Raw genomic sequence first — 24979 nt, forward strand, 5'->3', positions numbered from 1 at the left:
GGCGTTCTGGGTGGTAACATGCTGGTGAAATTTCACCAAAGATGGGTAGTAATACCTTGCGACACGACAAGGGATTGATGGTTTAGGGCTTGGAATGAAAAAAGGGAGCGAAAAGCATTGACAAACAACATGCGTAGGTCGGAACCTTCTACATACTCGCGAACTTCCTGCGTTTGATTCTGATCGTCGCATTCGCTGGGGGAAATTGGACAGGCCCCAAGAACTTCGTCTCTGGGCGTATTGGTTGGTATTCCACGTCATAGTTCAGTAGTAAATGGGACAGCATCAGCTTGAATATGGCTGATGCGAAGAACCGCCCGACGCAGGCATGTTTACCATGCCCAAACGCATGGAATGTAGCGTCTGTAGTTACAAATGCTTTAACATCTGTTTGATCCGTTATTGGTTGTCCATCCATATCTGGTGAGCCTTTGGAGAAACGATATGGATCGAACTTTTCTGGATCATGGTAGAACACCACGTCATTATGGATACCTAGAGTTGGAGCTGCAATAAGGCTTCCATATGGGCAATGTGTTCCATTAGGCGCGATGACTCCACCGGGAACCTTGACCTTTCGTACGATGCCAATGCCTTGGAAGAAATTAAGTCTAGAGGATTCACGAAGCAGAGAATCCATCCTCGGAAGTTGTGCTAGGCCCTTTTTACTCCAGACACCATTTTCGCTTGCTAAAATTGGTACAAGCTCTTCACGAAGAGTTGCAATAAGTTCATATTGTGGCGCGGCAGAAGCCAAATCAAGAAGGATATTCGAAATTGCCAAGGTCGAAGTATGCATAGCAGCGAAGTTGACAGCAAGTAAACGCCCAGCAATAACTTCTAGAGACGTCTCTTTGTCAGATTTAGACGATATCGCAGCGCGAAGTGTCCACTGCAGGTAATCGTTCTGCTCAGTGCTACCGCTGTCCTCAATATAAGAGCAATTCATCGTCGCTGCCTTGCGACGAACAATTTCAGGACGGAGAACATTGATAAACGCGTTGATGTTTCTTCTGTTTGGTATAGTTATGATGGTGGCCACAACTGGGCGGATCAGAGCGGGGAAAAGTCGTAAAAGATATGAGGTTATGACAACATCTCGAGAAAATTGTGTGGCAGTTCTGAGAAGAGCTGGATTACTACCTGCGACAATTAGTTTTTATCTTTAGAAATCGAATTATCTGGTTGAGGACAACGTACACAGGGACTTTCCAACAAAAACTCTATTTGAGGTTCTGGCAACAATAGTCTGCATGCTGCTCATAACCTCGACTTCCCTCCAATCCTCTGTGTTGCTACCCCAAACTTCTTCAAAGCTTGTAACTATTTCATCCATCATATCCGGTATCTTCAAGGCCATCTGGCGATTTAAATCTTGTCGTATAGTCATCGACTGTATTGGGTTTTGTAGAATACATGGATCAGGAAAAGTATAGTCGCTCTGGAGGCCTTCCAGATGCGGCTCATAGGCTGAGAGAATATCTTCGGCCTGTCTTGCAATCCATTCGGTGCAATTTGGGGGAAGGACGATGCTAGTGCTGTCTAATGTGCCTACAATGCACGGTTCTCCATTTTTCGAATACTGTGTTTGTCAGTGATTCATTATCTCAAAGTCATGGCTTACAGCCTGCCACTTACTTGTGTATATGCGTGCATCAGAGTGGAACGGAAATTGCGTAGAGTTCGAAAACGTGCCCGGAGATATGGGAAAAAGATGTCATTATTTCTTTTGTTAAGCCAAACAATTTGAGAGGGATAGGATATCCGTGATTCGTACACTCGAATCGCAACATATGCTAGAACAAAGAAAACAGATAGTAGTACTGTGTATATTGGGAACAGGAAAGGCATATTCAGGGCATAGGACTTAAGCAGCGGATTGTAAGGTTGGCGAGGAGTATGAGAGAGAAAGATGTGAGAAGGTACCGATCGATATTTTTAAAGGTAGTTGAGATATCCATTTCCTATGATTACACGTATAGAGCCAATTCCAAAGGCGGTCGTTTGAAATTGTTTTACCACAAGCCTGTAATTCTGCAAGGTGCTTCGGAGCTTTAATGAAAGAAATGTGCTGGATTAATTAAAATCGGAACGAATATATTCTTTCATGAACTATGTTCGCCGTTGCGCCTAAAACATACTAGATACATGCAGGTTTAAAACTTGAAAACCAATTGAAACTACTTACCTACCCATTGATACTCTGGGAGGGCATTAAATTGAAAATAGCGCTAGATATTAGCAAGCGCGACTTATAACACTATGCTATATTTAAGAAGGTTATATAATTGCCTTACCGAATACAGGAATGTTACTTCCTTTTATAGGAATAGCCTTAGACTAATTCTTACTACCCTTTAGTGCTATTCAAATTAATGTCTCGGTGGTGTAGTTAGCTACTATTTCCGTAGGAAGGTTTACCTTTCAATTCCTGAACCCTTTCTTTAATTATCTACCATTAAGATCTACAGGAGGTGCGGTTTAGTCGGGAATCACCTCCAAGACTTTGTCGTGACCCCCACACTCATCGACTTCCTATCCTCGAGCTGGAATGATTCTTTATCTTAACAGTGTAAAGCTTAATTTGAAAATTTATATTTAGAACACGAAATACTGTAATACGCCGAGTCGATGCTGGGGTACAACAAAGAAAAGAGTTCGACAGATATCAAGTTTTTTGAGAGTGCGTATATATTTCCCTTCAATTAAGAAACGATGGTTTCTAGAGCCAGTGGGATCAGCATCTGAAGACAAAATTGATCTGTGATATGGACTGATTTACGAATTCTTTTGGTCGAAGAAGTAATTTGTTGTCGCTCACCGCAGAGCAGTCGTACCCTGACCACGAGAGATCGCACTTCCAGATATCCTGATATTGCGCAGCTGCTCTTTGACGCAATTCAATCAGTGCATTCAGAGAGCTGTGAAGAACATCCAAAAATGCCACTACAAAAACGGACCGAGGACTTGAAACTGAATGCGAACCAATCTTTGGCAAGGGCTATCAACTGGTCGTTCGATCAGCAACACAGCGATGGTCACTGGGTGGCCGAGTGCCATTCTAATGCGACTATTACTGCTCAATATATTTTCCTACGTCAGGCATTCGATATTGATCATGAAGAAGCGGATTCCTTCAAGGTCTGGATATTCTCCCAGCAAAAGCCAGATGGAAGTTGGGGTCTTGCAACAAACTATCGAGGCGATGTCTCAACTACCACGGAATCTTACTTGGCACTGAAGATACTTGGCGTTTCAGGAGATGAGCCACGGATGGTAAACGCTAGGAGATTTGTGTTGAACCACGGGGGATGCGAAAAAGTTCGATTTTTCACACGCTTCTTTCTTGCATCCTTTGGCTTGTTTCCATGGAATTCTGTACCACAGCTTCCTGCAGAGTTTATATTAGCTCCTTCATGGTTTCCCATCAATATACAAAGTCTGTCATACTGGGCGAGAGCTACGCTCATTCCAATGTTATGTCTCAGATACCACGAGCCCGTATATGCACTACCGAACGGCCTGAGTCGAGACAACAATTTCCTTGATGAACTCTGGTGTGATCCAGCTAACAAGAACGTTCCATACGCACCTTCCTTATTGAGCATATTAAAAAGGCGTGAATGGGTACAAGCTGGCTTTACTCTATTGGACCATATAATTGCACGGACAAACCTCGCCAAGAACAGTCCGCTAAACAAATATGCTAGAACTCAATGTGTCGAGTGGATACTTCGGCATTTCGAGCAGAATGGACATATAGGTGGCGTGTGGCCGCCAATGCATACTGCAACCTGGGCTTTATTAGAAGAAGGATATGACATGAAGCATCATATAATTAGTAGGAGTTTTACCGCGATGGAGGATTTCTGTATCTCAGATCAAAATGGAAAGCGTGTTCAGCCGACAACTTCACCAGTCTGGGATACGGTGCTCATGCAATTCGGGCTTTGCGAAATCGAGATGCTCAAACATGATTCACGACTTTGCAAGGCTCATGATTGGATCTTGAAAATGCAGTCACCAGCAAACACACTATCAGGCGACTGGAGAATATTCAAACCCAAGCTGTGTAGCGGTGGCTGGTCTTTCCAGTATCATAACTCATGGTTTCCTGATATTGACGATACAGCAGTAGCCGTAATGGCACTAATCAAATATGACGTCCATATTGTTAAATCAGATTCCATTGTAAGAGCCATTACTTGGATGTTAGGTATGTACACTGGGGTGGGGGATCCCTTTGGAGTAGCTAACTAATATATGATCAGGAATGCAAAATCCAGATGGTGGTTGGGGCGCATTTGATTGGAATAACAACAAAATGTACCTCAATAAAATCCCATTCAACGATATGAACGCTCTTTGTGATCCCAGCACAGCAGACATTACCGGGCGTTTGCTTGAGTGTTTCGGTGTGATTCTTAGCAGTCCGAAGGTCGAATTGATTCCTACCTCATTGATCCAAAAAATCGATGTAGCGACTAACAAAGCAATTGAATTCGTCCTGAAGTCACAAGAGTTGAACGGCTCCTGGTGGGGACGATGGGGGTGTAACTACATCTATGGAAGCAGTAATGTCATGCGTGGAATATCTCATCTTGTGCATAATAATTATCAACTGCAGCTAGCTGCATCAAAGTGTATCAGCTGGCTCAGAAACTGTCAGAACACATGCGGTGGCTGGGGCGAGGGCTATGAGTCGTACGATAACCCTGAACTCGCCGGAAAAGGAATCACCACAGCATCACAAACCGCATGGGCTATTTTAGCCATGCTCCCTTATTGCCCTCCTACTGATACTACTATTAGAAAAGGGATAGAATTTCTCATATCGTCACAAACTGACTTTTCTGACCATGGGATGTCATGGCCAGTGCACGCAATGACTGGAACTGGTTTTCCTGGTACCTTCTACGTAGGATATCCGCTTTATGAACATTACTTCCCACTCATGGCCTTAGCCAAATTCGTGCAGGCGCCTGATCCAGCAGTGCCTATCATGCTTCAAAAGTGTCTTCCATCACCGACTGTTGAGCTGCTGAATCAACCTGATATTGTCCTGATGACTATTGGTAGTCATGGCGACATTACGGCATCCTTGGAAGTAGCTAAATCCCTGCAACGACTATTCAAATGCCGTATACGATTTGCAGCGTCCCCAATGTTTGAAGATATAGTGAAACAACAGCTCAGCAAAGCAGACTTTTATTCTGTTGGTGGTGATCCAATGCTAATGGTTAAATACCCGGCAGAAAACAAAAATACCGTTCCGTCTATCAAAGCCTATCGACAGGGTGCATGGGGACGAATTAAAAAAATGCAACAAGAAATGATGGACGGTTTCTGGTCCTCATCCACCGATACAGGTAACACTTCTGCTATGTCAAATTGTATCAGACCGTTTTTAGCCGATGCTATCATGGCAAATGCGAGTGTGCACGTCCACGTTCATTGCGCCGAGCTTTTGAAATTGCCCCTTGTGCTTATATCCTTGCAGCCACGCTGGCTAACATCTGAGATACTGCATTTTATGGCCTATTCTCACCCACTCATCAATCAATGGAAATGGTGGAAGTACGCTTCTCATTTAGTCATCGAAACCTTGTAAGTGATTGGAAATTTCTCATCAGTTTCCCACCATCTTCTTTCACTTGTTGACAGATCATATAGGGTTTGGCTTCTTGTTGGTTCCTTTGTTAATCGCCTCCGATTGCAGAACGGGATGCGACCAACGCCGTGGTTTACTACTCCAGCTCGAATTCTTAATATGGATATTCCCCATCTTGGCTTGTGGTCACCTACCATAATTCCTCGGCCGCTCGACTGCTCTTCAAAAGAAAAGGTTGTAGGGTACGCATTTACCAACAATAAGTCTTCCATAGGGTTAGATTATTTCGTTCCGGAAAAGTCACTTGCAGACTTCCTCAACACAGATCTGCCAGTCATCGCTGTATCTTTTGGATCTCAACCAATTCCAAATCCAACAAATGTGTTCTCCATTATCCGGAACGGGATTAATCGTTATGGAATAAAAGCTGTCATCTGTCAAGGATTTTTCGAGTTTGACGACGATCGGTATAACCCTAACATTTATTTTGGTAACAAAATTCCTCATGAATGGCTTCTTCCTCGCGTTAAAGCTCTCATTCACCACGGAAGTGCCGGGACCACCGCCATGGGCATGAAACTGGCCAAGCCTATGCTTTGTTTTCCGTGTATGCTTGATCAGCATCTGTGGGCTGCCCACGTCTATCGCCTAGGACTAGGACCGGCCCCTCTTAAGCCGGAAAAGTTGACAAGTGAAAATTTTGAAACTTCTCTCGAAAATATTTTGTCAAATAAATACGACACAAAATGTTCCAAAATAGCTCATCAACTTGCTACAGAATACGATGGAGCCTTGATTGCTGCTGAAACCGTTATGAATAGTGTATATAAGGCTCGAGAGAGAATTGGATGCTGTGCCATACTTCCTCAACTTAACGCCATTTGGCAACATAAGAAACTCGGTTTTCCCCTTTCCGGAGTTGCAGCAGCATGTCTTGTTCAACACAATGTTTTGAAATGGTCTGAATTGGAAGTTGCCTCACATAGCCAGATCGATTGGTCTAACGCATGGTCCCATCGGAAAGGAGTTCCCCTTGTCGCTTTTCTCTTTTGTGCAGGACCTCCACTTCTCTGGTACCACTTTGTGTTCAAGGGTATTTGGTCTCTACTCGCCCTTAGTTTTCTATGTTTAGCTATGGTATTGATTCCAGCAACAATGGTTAGACCTGTCCATACTTCCTTGGATCCTGCCTTCGAAGCCAGAGTCAAGCGAAGTGAATACGACTTAAGCCATGTTAGCCAGGTACTGCAAGTGGGTGAGATGCGGCCAGAGCTGTTCAACCTCGATCATACTCTGTCTCTGGGCGACGATATAGTTTGTGCTTGGCGATCCCTTCGAGCCTGGAAGTTTCAAAAACTATTTGTGTAAATGGATACTACATATATACTCAATACTTAGTAGATATATTTCATTATTAGATATATGGAGTGATTGATTGACGTATTAGAACTCTATTATGGATCTCCATCAGGCTCCTTCCAGAGTCGCCAGCGGTCAATTAGAGGGCTACATGTTGCCAAGAGCCCCATCTGAATAACACACACTACAATAACAATTGAGATAATGGATAACGATACATGGGTCGGTAGGCCAAATGGATACATGACAGGGCCGTAGATGTGAGTATATATATCGACAAAGCTATTCCTTTTTGAATTTTATAACCCACTCAGACAGAAAATTAATTTACTCATTGGTCTTAGCAATCCCCCCTAATAGATCCGCTGGCCTATCAGCATATTATTATCTGCGCTGTGGATAAGGAAAGAGGTGTTGACGGGTGACAACATGGGACCCCTTAGGGACTAATGGCCATTGATTGAGAGTATCTGGTGATGAATCGTTCTGGCTTTATAGTGGCTAAATCCTGTATCAACCATCTCATCAAGACTGAAACGAGGAGGGACTAAGGCCAAACGAAATTTTTCGAGAATATCGTCAGGGAGGCTGTTCAAGTGCAGGGCCCATAGATGCCGAGTGTTGTCGAAGTGTCCATTTTTGAATATTCATAGGCACCGGCAATGATAACAGGGGGAAATGGCCAGTCTTTCAGGGTAAATAGACTTTTTCAATTGCTTCACTTTTCACTCATCTGACGGCTTATTTCATTAATTCTCGGCGCGCGCTCGGTTCAACGAACCACCGAGGATCCGCAGGAACCGATAAGCGGGGTACTTCCTTCCGTTCCATACAAGATTACACTTTGACCTCAGCATTAAATTTCTAACACTGATCATATACCCAACGTCAGAATACCGCCGAATATGGACGAGCTAGTCCGGAAGGCCATCCACCAGGCTGACGCCCTAAAGAAACCGCCGCACTCGGTTCCATGGAAAGACGACGAACCATGGCCTCAGCCCTACTATTCTTGGGTCGAAGAAACGGGACAATGGCAGCCAACAACATCACGCAGCGGCCCTCAGACGCATTCTACTAGTATTACCATGGTAGTCTTGTACAGTTGGAATATTGATTTCATGTTGCCATTTCCTGAAACAAGGATGGATACTGCATTAGCCCATCTACAGGAACTCACGACCCATACGCTATCGGATCCAAACGCAGCTATCATACTTAACCTGCAGGAATGCGTTCCGTCTGACCTCGTCACTATCGGCCAGAAACAGTGGATCAGAGAAAATTTCTACATAACCGATATCGATACATCGGCCTGGGCGTCTGGGGCGTACGGCACAACTACACTGATCGATCATCGATTGGATATATCTTCATGTTTCCGCGTTCATTACTCTAAAACTCGTATGGAGCGGGATGCGTTGTTTGTCGACGTCGCACCACCGACTATCTCTAAGGACCACGGCAGGATCCTTAGATTTTGCAACACCCATCTCGAGTCACTAGCTCTCGAGCCACAACTCCGACCGGCCCAAATGAAAGTAATTGCCTCGTATATGCACCCAGACGGCGTCATGGGCGCGGTAGTCACAGGTGACTTCAACGCCATCCAGCCGGCCGACTTATCACTGCACTCAGAGAATAGACTGAAAGACGCCTACCTCGAGCTCGGCGGTCTCGAAAAGAGCGATGAGGGATACACATGGGGACAGCAGGCGCTGAAAGTACTACGAGAACGCTTTGGATGTTCGCGGATGGACAAGGCATACTATTGTGGTGGAGGCTTGAAGTTGTTGGGTTTCGAGAGATTCGGCGCCAATGTAGAGATTCCAGAGAAAGAAAAGGACCAGAGAAATCAACTGCTTTCACTTGGATTTGAGAAGGCCTGGATTACGGACCACCTAGGAATAAAGGTTGCTTTTCACATCTCAAACGACATTCATCTGTGACAAGCGCTTCAAAAACAAAATTATGCGTGCCTTTTTGAAGAAAGAGGAGGGCTCTAGACTACGACTGTGCATAAAAAACAATGCACGTTCCAGGCTGGAGCTACAGCGTGTGCCAGATATCTATTCATGCAGTATACCTTAGGTTGCCTTGCACGTATCTTGCTATTTGCTGGGTTCATATGATTTGTATTCGAATGAACACATTAAATCTAAAAGACGCGTTTCGACTATCATTCTTTATAGAATAAAACATTGAAGGGTGCATACACCGGCACCGGATATAAGTAAGTTCATTGCATCTCAACCTGCCAATTTTTCAGAAAACCATTTGCCAAGGTGCTCGACCGTAGGGTGACTCCAGGTCAGAGTAGGGGGCACTTTGATTTCAGGGTTTGCTGGAACTGACGGCGTAGGCTAACTGTCATGACCGAGTCAACACCTAAGTCGGCAAGAGCTGCTTTCGAATCAACATCGTCGGTGTCGCATTGCAGTACCTAGGCCACAATTCTCTGATTTTGCGATCGAGATATGCCTTTAATTCCGGCCCTGAGGTTGGCCTATCATTGCTACCTTCCGGGTTGGCTGGTGCTCCCTCCACCGCAGCGGTGCGGCGTACCGCGATACCATCCAAGATAGCTACTGGTAGCGGTTCGCCTTCATCGAAAGCTCGGCGAAGAACTACACCATGGTCGATGTCATACTTTGCTAAGTGTAGCCAGGCACCAAATACTTCGTCATGAGTCACGTCTGTGATGCCTCTGTTTTCTAATTCGGCGTGATAAAGTCAGTGCTGGCACCCATACCCATACCCCGCCACAATGTCCACTGGAAAGACACTGCGTTATCACTTTGTTGGCGGCGATTTTGAGCCAACGCATCGAGAAAGGCGTTGCCGCTTCCGTAAGAGCCTTGCCCTGGGAAGCCAAAGAGCTGACCGCAAGAAGAGAACAACACGAAAAAGTCCACAAGAGCCTGAAGGGAAGGCTTCGTGAAGTGCCAACCCCCCCCCTTTAACTTGGAAGCAAACACCCTAGAGAACGCGGACTCGGCGCTCTCCAGTACGAGTTCATTCTCCAACACTCCAGCAGCATGAATCACTCCTCGGACAGGGGAAGGGCTAGATTGATAAGTGCAGCTTACAGATTCTTGACTGCATCTCCGTGGCTGATATCTAAAGGGAGAACGTGAACAAAAGCACCTTGCTTCTCGAGTTTAATCAGTCTAAGAAGTTTGTTCTTCAACTCTCCCTTGGCATTTACCCACCCCGTTCGTGGTGGAAGGCCCCCACGAGAAATCAAGACCAGACGACGAGCTCCTTTCTCCACCAAGAAGTCCGCAACAGCCAGTTTCTCAAAGCCCCAAGTCCATCAGTAATAACATACGTGCAATCAAATCGGGCTAAAAGGTTATTCTGGGATTGCTGAGTGGGTAAAAGACGGTCTCGAGGAAGGGTTCGAAGACGAGCAGTCCGGGCAATTCCATCCTCAATTCGGATAATATTCGGGTCTCGAATATATTTAATCGTAGCTATGGGGAACTCTCTGTCCTCGATGTCCATCAAACTCCCAAGGATATCTGGATGTTCACTTGCAATTACTCTGCTCAAACCGTGTAACGAGGCCTGCGCTAATGCGGTGGCAGTTGAAGCTATCGAAACACGGTTCGTAATTACATATAATTTAGACGAGATTACATTTTCGATGATGAATTTGGTGATAGATAGCAACTGTATGCAGAAAATACTTGAAGAGTTCTCAAGCGTACTCAATGTGAATTTTACATTACTCATTTTATATAAAACCCTAGAATCTTTGAAATCACGGAGTTGCGTTTTTCCAATAAGTAAAGTTGTCTATTAATTCTTCAAACCTAAGAGGGTTTGTCGATAGCATTTGAAGTTGCATGTTGGTACTGCAGACGGTTTTCAAATGAGAAATACTTATAAGTGCTGCTACAAAATCTCTCATGATAATATCCCTGATTAGCAGGGCGTTCATGTGAAGTCTTCGAGCATGTGAGATACATGTATCATTGAAGACGTTTTGGGAGTCAAAAGTCGTCAGTCAGGCCACCCAATGGAATACTCCGGGATTCCTACGTCCGATTGAACCTCTTTCTGTCTGCTCTACCTTTGTCGAGGACTTACATATAGCTCCCCAGTGATAATTGGTAGAAATATTGCCTCACCTGTAAGAATTTAACCGTGGCATAGGCGACTATTTGGTAGATGGCAATAAACACTGGCCACACCAAAATGGGAAGCATGAATCGGACTTCCAGAATTGGAATGCCTCCATCTAGATTTCTCGGCGCACCAAAATTTCGATCAACAAGTGAGTAAAACTAGAAAATTTGCTACCTAACGCTCCTAGGAAAGTCTTTATTATTCTCATGTGGGACCCTCTGTGCAAAAATGAACTAAGTGCCAGATAACGAGACATCTTGACTTCAAATGTTATGTCCGGGGCAAAGTAGCGGAAATTAGCGTAAAAGGGACAAAAATTAATTAATTATAGATTAATTTCGTGTAAACTGTAGGGTAGGGGCTGATTTTCGGAACATGGCAGTCCTCATTCATCCTTCTCGCAGAATATAAGTACGCTTGAATAGGCAGCCCATCAACAATAGGACAGTCTCCGTCGCGTTGATTACGAAGTGGTATACTTATTTTATGATCAATAGGCTAGCCTTGAACAGTTAAAATATATTCAACACGGCTCTTAAATTTTTTAGAATTTCGGAAACGTACGCCGCTATATCGATGTCCATCATCACTATTATCCTCCCGTTATGACCGAAGGTGAGTCTAAAATGTCTTATACAGCCCGAGAACTCCATTCTTTAACACTGAGAACACAAACTAGCTCTCACGAGGGCTGGAGGTGACCCATCAGGGTTGTACGTACCTCGGTAGACTAGCGAGCTGGATCGAGAGGTGGCCCATCTCATCGGGATCAAGGCTACCATTTTGTCGGTCACGGCTCCTGGCCCATGAATCGAAAAAGAACCTGTTCGAACAGCAACACTGATTCGTCAGTGCAATCAATATGGTGCGGCCATTCGTGACAATAATAAGTCACGATATAGATTTTTCGCCTCAGTGCCATCGCTTCTTGACACCAAATTAGCCCTGGATGAGAATTCATACGCATTTGATGTTTTACAGGCAGACGGTGTGACTCTTTTCACACGTTACGGCGCCAGCCATCATTACCTTGGTCATGCTTCATTCCGATCTGTTTGGGCCGAACTAAACGAACGACAAGCGGTTGTCTTTGTGCATCCAGCTCATCCCGTCGATACATAGCAGGTAAATAAATGGATGCCCCAGCCAATGTATGACTATCCGCAGGAGACGGGACGGGCCGCCATGGATCTTATTACTCAAGGTATTCTTCGCGATTTCCAACAGTGCAAGATTATTCTATCTCATGCTGGTGGCAGCTTGCCGTGTCCTATCTATCGCACCGCAAGCATGCTACCACTTATGCCTCGGTCCTTGAGTCTAAGCCGCGATGAAATTGTAGAACAGGCGAGACAGTTCTATTTTGATACTGCCATTTCGTCTAATCCTATCACCCTGAAAGCTCTCTTGATTTGCTAAGCCAGGTCATGTGTTATTTGGAACAGATTTCCCAAATGCACCAACAGAGGCCATCAAATATTTCTCCACCTCGTTGGAAGCTTATCCACTCTCTGACAAAGTGCGGAAAGAGATGGAGTTCGAGGCGGCATTGGGATTATTTCCTCGACCGAAGGACAACTATTCTTCCTAAAACCTGCCGGAAGGCTAGGGATTTATGGACGGCGCAAAATATATGTAGTCTTACTATACGTGGAATACGGATGGTTGAAGGTTAAGGCATATTTCGTAAAACTAGCTCTATATAGGAAGCTCCAAGCAATACAAATTCCGTGGAAGTTGGCTGCAGGGGAGGCACTTAGTCAGGTAAATCAATTTTTGGGTGATATTTTGACTGCACATGACTCGGTATAGTTACTAGTAGGGAATAGGCACTCCTTTAGTTCCGGGCTCCATCGGTCGATTTGTCACAATGGAACGTCCGGATACAACGCAGATTTCCCTTTCCAGCCTCTGCCGCCGCTTTAAACGGCATGCCAATGTATTATTAATGAGGAATTTTGGACCCTGGTTTATTATGTCAACAGGAAGGGGGGGCCGCGTTACCGGCAAGCCAGTGGCAGATCAGCCCACTCTCATCACAATTGGCCATTGGCAGGCGTTGCAAACGAACAAGCGGGCACCAAGGCGGCCCTTCATCTTGGTATTATCAAACAAGCTTAAGGCAACAACTCGGTCTGTAAATACTGGCATGGATGCTTCATTTCCGTTTTTGCTTTGCTTTATAAATTGCCAATTCAACTTGTGTTACGGTCTTGATCCGCCAGGCATTGGATTAGCCAGCATACTGTACCTGCTTCGAATACTACTAGTCTCGCAAATTGCAGCCGTTAGTTGTAGAGTATGCAGGCTGAGGGGGACATTGAGGGTGGGCGGCTCGATGACAATCAAGGACGCAACCGTATTTCAAATGGCGAGGACCATAACACGATACCAGTTGCTAAAGAAGAGAAAGACTCGACTCTGGTGGACTGGAATGGCCCCGACGATCCGGAAAACCCTCAAAACTGGAGCGCATTGCGGAAATGGATGATCACAACCAACATGGGTTTGGTGGCATTTTGTGCTACTTTCTCCTCCAGTATTTTTAGCACAGCGACCGCTGCCACGGCTTCCGAGTCTAATGTATCTCAGGAGGTTATGATCCTGGGGACTTCCGTGTTTGTCCTAGTAGGAATTATATGGTACAAGTAAAAGCACATATTACTGACTAACGATATAGGGATTCTCCTTCGGGCCAATATTTTGGGGCCCACTATCAGAAATATTCGGCCGGAGGATACCTCTATTTACCGGAATAATCGGCTTTGTCGTCTTTCAGATACCTGTTGCTGTCGCCAGTAACGTACAAACAATTGTGATCTGTCGATTTATAGGGGGCTGCTTTGGGGCAGCACCACTGGCAGTTGTTGGCGGGGGGTTGGCCGATATCTGGAATCCGGTAGACCGGACAATGGCCATCTGCATCTTCGCTGGAGGCACTTTTATCGGCCCCGTGGGTGCACCTATTGTCGGCGGCTTTATTGTCGATTCGCACCTTGGCTGGCGACGGACACTTTGGATTACACTCATAATGTCTGTGTTCTTTAGTATCATCGGCTTTTTCACCATTCCAGAAACCTCACCATCGGCCATTCTGCAACATCGCGCTAAGAATCTCCGTTATCAGACGAAGAATTGGGCACTTCACGCCAAGGCAGATGAACACCGCGTAGATCCATGGTCCATTGTCACTGTCTATCTAGCGCGGCCATTGACAATGCTTTACCAGGAGCCAATCCTCCTCCTCATGACACTATACATGTCCTTCATCTATGGTATTCTCTATCTATTTTTCGAGGCCTTTCCCATTATCTTCCAGGAGAATCGTGGGTGGAATGAAGGGGTCAGCGGTCTGCCCTTCCTATCCATTATTATCGGCGTCATTATGGGATCCGTTATAATGGTTTATTCAACGAAAACTCGCTTTGTGAGAAAATATCGAGAAAATGGCAACAAATTTGTCCCCGAGGAACGCCTACCACCCATGGTCCTCGGCGCTATCGTTCTCCCCATCGGTTTATTCTGGTTTGCTTGGACTGATAATCCTCACATCCTGTGGGTACCCCAGGTCATAGCTGCTGCGCCTGTTGGCATGGGCATCTTCATCGGATTCTGGCAAGGGCTCAATTACTTAATTGACTGCTATGGACCTTCCTCGAACAGTGCCATTGCAGGAAATACCTTCTTGCGGTCTCTTGCTGGTGCCGGGTTCCCGTTGTTTGCTACTCCAATGTATCATAATCTCGGTGTTCCATGGGCAACATCTCTTCTCGCATTTCTTTGTATCGTCTTCGTCCCAGCACCTATAGTGTTTTATTACTATGGTGCCCGTATTCGGAGCTGGTCCACCATGACTGCGAAGTAACCAATTAAGCCTCTTTTGAGTTATGTATTCTAGAAGGTAGACAAGGAATATCATCCTAAGAGACTTATTCATCCCCCCGGGCCATTGTCTTTTCGATTAGCTCGGAGATCTCAAAAATCTTCAAATGATTCTTTCTTGGTGTTAAGGCAGATGTTATTATACGATTGCTTATTGTCTTATACCCATATAACCTTTGCTCTTCTTTGATAGATAATGAATTGGAATACTAAGATACAATTTCATGACCGCTTGACTGCTGATATTGCTACATACATTGGTTGTAGAGACTGTCGATCGCCTCTAAAACTTCTTGTAGCACCGTCAAGATATAGAATATTACTGAGGAGAAATCATCACGTGGCTTCCAGTCTGGACTGCAAGGGTGATTTGAGCCGACTTGATGAACGACGCATTGTAGAGGTAAATAACTGAGAAGATATAAATCTGCAAAGTCATGATAGTCGGATTCTCTATCTCGTCAGCTAAGCACTCTTGGCATCTACTGTAGAATATATGCCCTGCCATGGTTGCATCGTAGTTGGCAGACACTTCCTCATCTCCATTTTGTTCCCCATTAGAAGACAGAAAGGTGATCGATATTGCATACAAACCGCCAGAAGAATATCAGCCAATGTGGATGATTTTCGTTTCGACCGGGCATCGGTGGGTGAATTCATCCACAGGGAATTATAGTATGCCTCAATGGTTGATTGAGAAGGAAGTCTTTTAAACATCATCTATGTGCACCTCCTCATACAGTGCTGCAGCTTGTTTTGAGTGAAGTAAAAATTACCAATTGAAGCCTACTTAGCCTTACGTATACGTCGGCCCACGTTTCCAGGCCCGACGCCAATGTGACATGACTAACCTTAGGAACCAACCACGATTCATTAGACTGCTGGTGCACCGATGCTTGACCGAGAAACAGTGCCCACAGAAGCAGTTCTAGAAGGCCATCCTTGCTGACGACTGCGTTAAGTAATATGGAGGAAGCACGCTTTAATAGCAGAGGGAAGTGCAAATGAACTTTGCCCGTTCCCCTCCTGGACGTAATTTAGAAGAAGGCCAATTCGAGGTGCAATATATCCTCCACAGACCCGGCACGACCTAATTCCTTAAATGTGTCTATCTCGATTAGATGATACTTAATACCGTAATATCTTCCAGGATGGATTTGATCTTGAGCCTGCTGGTCTCCAGGAGGGCTGAATCGGGTTCTCGAGGTCGCTCTTGGACGTGTTGCGAAACTAGGCTAGGAAACTTCTACCAGGGACTACCGTAGCTTTGAACTTGGTAGCCAAGCTAAAGTGTAGGGAAAATTCTATATCAGCGCCATTATTTAATTAGCCTGATTCGCTTAACTGAATATCCAACTGGTGTGACTAGCTTATCTGAGAAATTTCTAGGCAAGCGAAAGTTCGCGAGCAACGACTAGAGCTATCCCACCCCATAAATCTACTATGATCAGCAGACCCTTGAAATGTATCATACCTTGATCATGTTGTTTTGAATTTGGTCAAAACAGATTACAAAAATGACCACAGCCATAGTGTCGTCACGCAATGCCTCTTCGCTAGATATCTTCATGTTGACGAGGTTGAAGGTTAAGGAGAGGTGATGCAAGGCCTCAGCCATGTCTTGGGACGTATAAGAACCATCTCTTGTCGTGGTAACTGATATAGCCACAGCACGATTAAAATTTGTCGGTTCTAAGTTACTATGAGTACACACTATTTCTAAATGGTCTATTCTTACAGGCCTCGTCCGTGAAGATGAGCCGAGCCACATCGACGATATTGAGCATCTAGAAGATGCACCCATTATATAATATTGCAAAGTTCCTTGTGACAATATGGTACAACCTTTGTGATTGTACTCTTTTCCGTCTCCCGCTCCCATTTGAGGGAAGCCCTCTCGGGGAACTATCAGTTGCCCCCCGATGTTTCCAACCAGCCCTAATACCGAATGTCAATGGGAGGTTCAATCAGCTGAGGTTGTATCCCGAGCCTCAACGAGATCTGCATTCTTCATTAGCCTGTGCTCCGTAGATCAATGAGAGTCCTCCATAGTATATGTAGACATAAATGCCCAGAGTACCTCATATTATTCTCTCATGTCACCGGTCATTCAGGAACACGAGCAGGTCAAAATGAACGTCGTTATTTCTCACAATACCTATGGTTAAAGTTCCTGATAATTGTCTGAGGGTTGATCAATTGATATGTTGGGAAAATTCTTAATCTTTTTAACATTGGAAGCTGCCCGAGTGCCCATATGTAGCTCAATTCGGTCTGTGTCATTCCACTCTGCACAGACATCCTTAAATCGCCTCCTCAAGTAAACAAATGCCGAGAATATGTTGTTTTTAATATTCTATTATGCCAAATGCTACTAGAAGCAGGAAAGACGAAACCTCTGTTTGATTAATGGTGTTGGTTCTGGCTTTACCTGTCTTTGGGCTTGCCAATCAATATCGATCCAAGCCAACCCTATTTAGGCAATCGAGATGTTAGCTAAGTCTCTTGAGATTTAGGTTAATGAGTTGTTATTACAGTCAGTCCCGTCCCAATGATATCATACCTTCACTAACTTATTGCAAACTCACAAACTAGACATTTAGTTTTGCCGGCGGGCTTGGTAGCTTGGGTTACTCATACATATTTCTATCACATCTCACAACTTATCGACCAAGTCTATAGAAGTGGAGGACTAGTTACATGTACTTACTTTAGTTGGCTATTCAATCATATCGATGATTCAGGTAAGGGACTGTTTACTGCATAAACCCAGAAACACTCTCATTGATGCCTTAGCTGCTTTTTGGATGTCTACATTTATTTTCGTGTGCCTATGATAAACAACATATTTCGTGCTTACGATGGGATAACATTGCACGTCTGGTATTACCTAACCAGCGTCAAAAGATATTGTATTGTAATGACATAGGGTGTAAGTGACTGGTCACTTTAACTCCCAACCCAGCTTGATAACAGCAACTTTCCAGAATTCGCCTTTTCTTGCTCCCTCATTTTGCCGTCATATTCTATGAAGCTGGTTTTGAGATTTTCCTGTACGACAACCGGAGCTGGGGTGATAGTGACAGGGTCCTCGCCATAAATCGAATCCTAGACTCCAGCAAAATAATGTCTATGATTTATTCAACTGTGTCGTCGCCCTTCCACGTGTGGATCCAGAGCGAACTGTGTACTGAGATACAAGCTTCTCGAGTAGTAATACTACTTATGCTGCCGCTGTAGACAAGCGTATCAAAGCTATTGTGGTTTAGATGCCAGCAGTGTCTGGGGAGTCGTGTTCATTTGCATGGATAGACCGAATTCCTGCCATTGTCAACAATTATGTGGTATTGTGGCTGGCTGAGAACGAAGAACGATGCAGTGTATTGCTAGTAGTCCAGAAAAAGCAAAATTAGGCCGCGCACCCATTCTCTTTCCTTACCTTCATGCCTATGAATCCTTCAACAGGATATACGAATGTGGGGGTCGATGGGAAAATCGGGTCACGGGCAAATCTGCATACTAGAATTTGAGGGGCAAGTAATGATTCAACCCGTCTCGCCGAGTGCACTACTCATGGTGATTCTAGGAAATGATGTTCTAGCGCAAGCATCGTTTCGGCTATAAGCGTTTGGCGAGACCCGGGAACTGAAACGAATGATACTTCTGGATGCTGCTAGCTATTTTGATATTTACAGGGGGGAGTATTTTGAAGAAAACATCGCGGCTCAGATTGAATTGCCTCAAGAAAATCTTCTTGACTAGTTTGAAATGTCATCGAATCTCCCTTCTTTTCGGGTGCTTGTAGGAAGCAGCAATGGTGTTCCACCAGAGCTGCAGCAGAAAGCTGTTATGAATATTTAGGAAAGTTTGAGGCCATAGGCTGATAACTGACATATCCGGGAACTGCAGGTTTGGCCTGCGACTGCGTTCCCTGTTTCATTGGCAAGAGCCAAAACCACACCTTCTCCAATGGCAGAGACCAAAATATATATGGAATATTTTGAACGCGTCATAGAGCAACTCACAACAACCGAGGAAATATTCAATTACATACTGGACTTACACCCAGACTGGCTGAGTCCAGGCTCTCTATGGGGTGGTGTGATGCGGGCCGCGAAACGATGATCTATGGCCAACTTAAAGCTGTGTGGGTACTTATTTTGACAGTCGTACCTAGATACACCTTTTAGTGTATTTTTATTACGCTCTCAAGCCTACTTTCCGATTTTCCCTCTCTTCTTCTAGAAGTTATCTTGCCCATTCGTTCCAGTGGTCTTCTTATACTGTTGTTATTGATCTCAGAATCTCTATCATTCATTTATGTCCCTTGCTTGCGTCCTCTTTGCAAAGAGATTAGGTTTTCTTTTTGGCTATTCATCTGCCATATATATGCAACAATGGCATGGGGTCATTGTCTACCACGGCATATTAAATGTAATAATGCACTTATACTGGAGTCCTCATCGTAACAACGAATAGCGGTAATTCATTTAGTCAAAATACGTATCGTTCTATGCCATTAACAGAACTAAGAACGTAAGTCTGGCAGCGATAATGGTGGAGACAATGGAATACTTGAAGGTATGGATGAGGATACCGCCAGGGCGACAAGCACTCACTGGTGTCTTAAGGGGTGCCAACTCATGGGCTGCGGCGGTGGAGCACCTGAGCAGAAAAGGTCGTAGAAAACGAGTATTAGGCTACTTTCCAGCATTCACATTAGTAGGTAGTCACCAGTAGTCGGGAAGAGTCATAAAAACATCATCTACTCCCGGCTATTAGAACCATCAAAATCATTGAAACGAAATGAAACAGAAGGCCGCTTCAGTTTTAATCTTTTATGTGCCACGACTCACTATCTAGATGATGTGCTTCGGAAGTGCCCTAGGTGAGTATACAATTTCGAGTAGGGGAGATAGATGTTTATAATTAACCAAACATCCAATACAGTCAGTTCCTCTATACTGAATAGGTATGATACCTTGAGCCACCGGGAAAAATTGACACAACCATTGATCTAACGGTATGTATACTTGACCACCATCAGAATCGTTGCATATCCTTGATACATTGAAGTTCCAGCGACCGAGTTTACAATATGGGAAATTTTTGGGTCTTGGATACCACTCTGCAACCGCTGGCAACTATTATACAACGTTATCGCAACGTTTTGAATCTATAACATCTCCTTAAAAGTCATATATGCCTCGTAGTTGCTAATCCAAAAAAATATTTTATCATGAAATATATTAACAGAATATATTTTTAAGAGCGTTCTTAAGTATTTGAGAGTCAATAGTGCACTGAGTAGGGTATTGAGTAGGCATTAAGTAGAAATACACATAATATATGCCTATGCATGCCTACCTCGGCTACCTAAGGGCGTTCCTAAAGGCGTTTCAAGGGTCAGTGGCGCATTGAATAGCGTAGGATGTAGATATATACCTGGTTATATAGATAGATATACCTAAAATAACACGGTAGGCGGGCTACATACTGGGGCGGTCCGGCTTGATGTCTGGTCTGATACCTGACTGCTCAGGCAGTAGCCGGTGAGGTAATGTCGTATGAGCGTTTTCACACCATAACAAAATCTCAGAAAGCTCCTGTGTATTCCCTTTCCTTCCTTGCGCTTAGTTTTCTCGATAATAGCACCAGTATACTCATTTATTGACCGGCCCTTCTCACATACGCGCAAAGATGAACAAGGCAGTACTCTGACTCATCAACGATCAAAGCCTAATTAGAAAGATGTAGATCTATATACATGTAGAGTTATGTAGTGATTATAAAGCTGACTACGTTTCTTAATCATTACAAAGCTAGTCCCATTTCCTAACTAAAAAATGTTACTATTTTAGATATAAGTTAGAGCTAATATACATTATATTTTCGTAGCTAGTGATATTACTAAACTGATAGTAATTGCTGAAAGCTATACTGATGTTATATTGGGGCTCCTAATAATATTTATATAATTATATTAGTGCCGCCTAGAATCGTTGCGCAACGGTTTCTGTGTTTCCGCATGAGCCCGTATTGTGGTGTTAGGAATAGATAGGGTTTGGAAGAAAGTAACAGGCTGTACGGAGTAATGCTAAGAAAAATAAGATACAACTCTGAAGACTAGCGGTGGTCTCCTGGACTTTCCGCATGTAGAATATGGTCAGATCGAGATCCCAGTGTTTACCGTATTCGTTTTAGTAGACTCCGAGGTCCAGTAAACTCGAAAGTTTACCACGCAGTTAACTACTGAGTACTACTATATAGTTCAGTGATAAACCAGTGCGGTGCTATCCCTGACCATGTGTAACAGGCGCTAGTGATCCATAGAAATTTAATGTTGAAAATTACAGTTACCATACATTAATCTCAATTTTGCGATCAAAATACACTAAATTAATTTATAGCTTAGGAAAGAGACCCAGGCAATGCTCGGTCTTTTCCGAAATACAATCTAGGCCTACATTCGATGAGGCCCCAGAATGAGAAATGATTCTGTGTTTATCAGGGAGAAATAAGGCGTGGGGCTTTTCTGGTAAGCTTCTATTTCCGTTGTACTGTGACCGTTCAGCTGGACACTCACCGGCTCGTGGCGGATGTGCACATGACCCATGTAATTTTTATACGATATACGAAAACATCCTATGGGCTAGACTGATTGGATGGAAGAAAGCACTGAGATTATGGAGTATCATAGAATATCAATGTCTGAGGCATCTAGGAGACGCGGGCCACCCAGGGGGTGTTACAGGTTAGGCTCGCGCTAGGCTTGACAAAGCGCTAGGAATAATATTTTGAAAATTACCATATCTGCTACTGAATGTAATTTATCCAAGCAAAATGATACCGTAAATTAGTGTGACAGGTAGGTCGTGACCACTGCTAGTCATGGGCTCGTCCACTCGTGGATCACATCATTGTGGGAGAAAAACGTTTGAATAATTTATAGCTCTACAGACTAAAGTTTAGAAGACAGAAACATGGCGCTATACTAGTAGTAAAGACATCTAATTTCCCTGCCGATGATGTAAGTTGCATATCCATTTAAAGGCATGTCCTTGCATTAATAATTAGTGTCGCATTCAAACATTTGGCCAAATGGCGTATGTCTTGGGTTCCGCCGACTGCGCCGAATGGAAATAGAAACCGGCGCTATCTGCCTCGTTTGCCCCATTATTAATAAGCCACCCGTCACTGTTGACAGTGATGTAAAATCCATTGCTGGCGGCCTTGATCGAATACACGCCCGAAGCAGCTCCAGTTTTCTGGCGGATGACAAATCGCTCCCAGCTCGACGGTGTTGCACGACTTGCTGCGAGTGTGTAGTTACCCGAGCTGTCGGCCGTCACATACTGACTTGTGCTTGTGAGCTGGAGTGTGCCAGCGTTCGGGACAAAGGTGCTGTTAAAGTTTACTGCCGTCTCAATATTGGCCGAGACGGTGAGATTTGTATCAGCACTGGACGCAGTCACATAGTTGCCTGAAGATGCCTCCTGAATGTGGAATACTCCGTATGGGTTCTGAGGAACTACACCACAGATTGATGCCCCGCTCGGGTTTGGTCGTGTTCCAATAAAATAAAGTTCGTTCGTGTATGTCTGGCCAGTACCCCAACTAGTCATGTTCGCACTCCATTGAGCGGCAACTTGCGGGTTCGCGTTCGAGTATGCAGCGACTATGACACATTTCCAAGAATCGTCGATGCTAGGATCTAGGAGCTCATCCATTGCATAGGACCACACGCTTTCTACCCACTCAGTGTCATAGAGGTCCTCACTGGCAGGTGTGACTGGTAACTGTTGTATTGCTGCGATTTCGCTCTTCTGATTTCCCCAAAAGAGCCAGGCTCCAGATTGCCAATCCTCCACATTACCTATTGTGATTAACTCTCTCATACCCTGCTCAGAGTAGGGGTTATTAAGGTCTGTCGAGCTTAGACTTGGGTAGAGGTGCCAGTAAACCTGGGCACCGTGGATTTCCGTAGCTAACAGGAGCCTTGCATAGTTTAAGAAGTCATTTGAGAGCGCAACAGACGCCCAGAGAGCCGCACCATAGTATCCATTCACAGCCTCACCAGTCGACTCTTGGTCTCGACTACCCGCGCCATTCGCAATTCCAGACGCCCAGGAGTGACCCGCGAACCAGTCTCGACAGCGGGTGATTGGAAAGAAGGGATCTTCAGACGACGGATTGATAATATCCCGTGCAAACCAGTTAATATAGTCCTTATGTTTATTCAACCACGTTATGTCGTACTTGGCGATTGTTGCAGCCACAGAGAGAAAATAACCATAATGAAAGTGGTGGTCGTTGAAAAACCCGTTCCCGAAGTCGATATTCGCATTCGTTGCACCGGCCTTATCAACAACACCGCCCCATGTGGTCTCGTATGCTGCCAAGGTCACCGCGGAGGAGTTGAACCAATATTCAAATGATGCCTCGAGATATTGTACAACGAGTTGGACGAGATCAGGACGCCCGAGGTTGTCTGCAATAATTGCCAGCCGCGCTACGGAGTTCAATGTGCCACCCCAGAAATAAAAGTCACCTGGAACAGGTGCATTACTTATATTCAGCTGCCCAACTTCATACTCAAGACCTTCAATGACAGAAGACGAACATGACTTGTCAAGCGCACGAGGAGGGTCCCACAGGCTCGATGTGAGATTATATTGCAACTCCCACTGCTTACCAAGTGCAGGGTACATATACCCCTTAGTTGTTAAATATGACAGTGTCGTTGTTTCAGGGTAATTCGATTTCTGCATCGCAATTCGGTGGTGTGGCCATGTCAACATGAGGAGGTCCGTCCCATTGCCAGCAGTATCCCAGTTGAAGACGAGTGAACCCGTGGAGTTCGTCCACGAATAGTCAAGTCCAACAGAGGTTGGGTACACGCCACTATACTGGTCGAGGAGTGTCTTGTGGGAGGTTTCGTTGAGCATGGCAAGACGGAGGACTCCAGTGAACGTGTTTGAAGCGCTGATTATCCCCAAATCGGACGAATTTGAAGTGGCCGTGAGCGTGATAGGTGAGAGAGCATATATGAGATAGGTTGAGTTGGAGGTATCAGTGACGCTGAATTCAGTCCCAGTAGCCGTCACTATATTGTATATTTTAGTCGTTTTCTATAATGTCTAGGAAATGGGGCTGGAACATACCATTTGCGCCAATAGAGAGTGTCTGGTTGTTGAATGACTTGATTCCACCATTCATTGCTGTCAGCAATGGTGTGGAATGGTTGTATTGGAATGTCAGGTATGGTGACCCAGGGACAGCATAAAATGTCATTGCCGCGCTGCCTTGGACGTACTGGACGGTTACACTCTGTGTGTCAAACGCGGTTGCCTTGTGATTTGCAAATTCACCAGAATGTTCTGCAAAGGTCGCACGCCAGTCGCTTTGTGTAGGTTGGTGGATGGAAGTCCCATCAAATTGCCGCTTCGTACTGATGCCGAAGACGACGCCATCGCCATACAGGGCAGATGCATATGGGAATGGTCCAGCCGCAGTTGCATTTCCAGGAGGAGCGGCATAAGGAGCCCACCACGAGTTAGTTGGGAACTAGATCCATTTTCAGTTCACAGGGGTCTCCAGATTGTCAAATGTATGAAAGTGTATAGATACCGGAGGTTTTAGCCCATCAAAGAACGAAGTCACTGGAGGAGCCTCGCACTCGACCGTGCCGCCTGCAATACTCTGGGGAGAGTCGGTCGCTATGGGGCCGAGAAGGCTGCGCTTATGAAAGGTGTGGAAACTGCTACTACTGAAGGCAGTAGAAGCGAGGAGAAGGACAAGAGGTCGCAACATCTTGCTTGGTGGAGCAAGCTCGAGACTAGGGAGTGGAGTCATCTACCATATATATGGCAGAGAATGAACGGTTCCTTGGGAGCATGTCTGAGAAATAAATGCATTAAATACGGTAGATTTTCCTATAATTAATCTGAATGTCGTACAAAATTTCCGGACCCTAGCCAAGGACTCAATCGC

The 24979-nt window shown here is 44.8% G+C and overlaps 7 protein-coding genes across 7 annotated transcripts; 5 read left to right on the forward strand and 2 right to left on the reverse strand.

The window, feature by feature from the left end:
* Positions 1–148: 148 nt before the first annotated feature.
* Positions 149–1851, reverse strand: BGW36DRAFT_433276 (cytochrome P450; the record flags this gene model as incomplete). Its single annotated transcript, XM_046221249.1, has 3 exons — positions 149–1143; positions 1201–1582; positions 1639–1851. The coding sequence occupies 3 exons, from the start codon at positions 1849–1851 to the stop codon at positions 149–151; spliced, it is 1590 nt and encodes a 529-aa protein (XP_046066611.1).
* A 1089-nt stretch (positions 1852–2940) lies between these two features.
* On the forward strand, positions 2941–4978 carry BGW36DRAFT_307313 (putative squalene-hopene-cyclase; the record flags this gene model as incomplete). Its single annotated transcript, XM_046212229.1, has 2 exons — positions 2941–4216; positions 4272–4978. Coding segments are annotated over 2 exons (1983 nt in total), but the record flags the coding sequence as incomplete, so codon positions are not given.
* Positions 4979–7875: 2897 nt separating this feature from the next.
* BGW36DRAFT_433278 (endonuclease/exonuclease/phosphatase family protein) lies at positions 7876–8919 on the forward strand (the record flags this gene model as incomplete). The annotated part of the gene is made up of 1 exon (XM_046221250.1): positions 7876–8919. The coding sequence occupies one exon, from the start codon at positions 7876–7878 to the stop codon at positions 8917–8919; it is 1044 nt and encodes a 347-aa protein (XP_046066613.1).
* Positions 8920–11709: 2790 nt separating this feature from the next.
* Positions 11710–12695, forward strand: BGW36DRAFT_401684 (uncharacterized protein; the record flags this gene model as incomplete). The annotated part of the gene is made up of 6 exons (XM_046218773.1): positions 11710–11719; positions 11784–11821; positions 11843–11893; positions 11957–12214; positions 12251–12442; positions 12525–12695. The coding sequence occupies 6 exons, from the start codon at positions 11710–11712 to the stop codon at positions 12693–12695; spliced, it is 720 nt and encodes a 239-aa protein (XP_046066614.1).
* Positions 12696–13405: 710 nt separating this feature from the next.
* Positions 13406–14969, forward strand: BGW36DRAFT_307176 (major facilitator superfamily domain-containing protein; the record flags this gene model as incomplete). The annotated part of the gene is made up of 2 exons (XM_046212219.1): positions 13406–13732; positions 13785–14969. The coding sequence occupies 2 exons, from the start codon at positions 13406–13408 to the stop codon at positions 14967–14969; spliced, it is 1512 nt and encodes a 503-aa protein (XP_046066615.1).
* A 2850-nt stretch (positions 14970–17819) lies between these two features.
* On the forward strand, positions 17820–18920 carry BGW36DRAFT_420679 (uncharacterized protein; the record flags this gene model as incomplete). Its single annotated transcript, XM_046219515.1, has 8 exons — positions 17820–17903; positions 17963–18073; positions 18106–18173; positions 18201–18232; positions 18263–18335; positions 18356–18485; positions 18518–18580; positions 18623–18920. 8 exons carry the CDS (start codon positions 17820–17822, stop codon positions 18746–18748), a joined length of 687 nt encoding a protein of 228 aa, XP_046066616.1. The 3' UTR covers positions 18749–18920.
* Positions 18921–22071: 3151 nt separating this feature from the next.
* BGW36DRAFT_365053 (glycosyl hydrolase family 81-domain-containing protein) lies at positions 22072–24799 on the reverse strand (the record flags this gene model as incomplete). The annotated part of the gene is made up of 3 exons (XM_046214618.1): positions 22072–24092; positions 24151–24553; positions 24617–24799. 3 exons carry the CDS (start codon positions 24797–24799, stop codon positions 22072–22074), a joined length of 2607 nt encoding a protein of 868 aa, XP_046066617.1.
* Positions 24800–24979: the final 180 nt, after the last annotated feature.

The sequence above is a fragment of the Talaromyces proteolyticus genome (assembly GCF_021365285.1).
Source record: "Talaromyces proteolyticus strain PMI_201 chromosome Unknown BGW36scaffold_14, whole genome shotgun sequence".
Lineage (NCBI taxonomy): Eukaryota > Fungi > Ascomycota > Eurotiomycetes > Eurotiales > Trichocomaceae > Talaromyces > Talaromyces proteolyticus.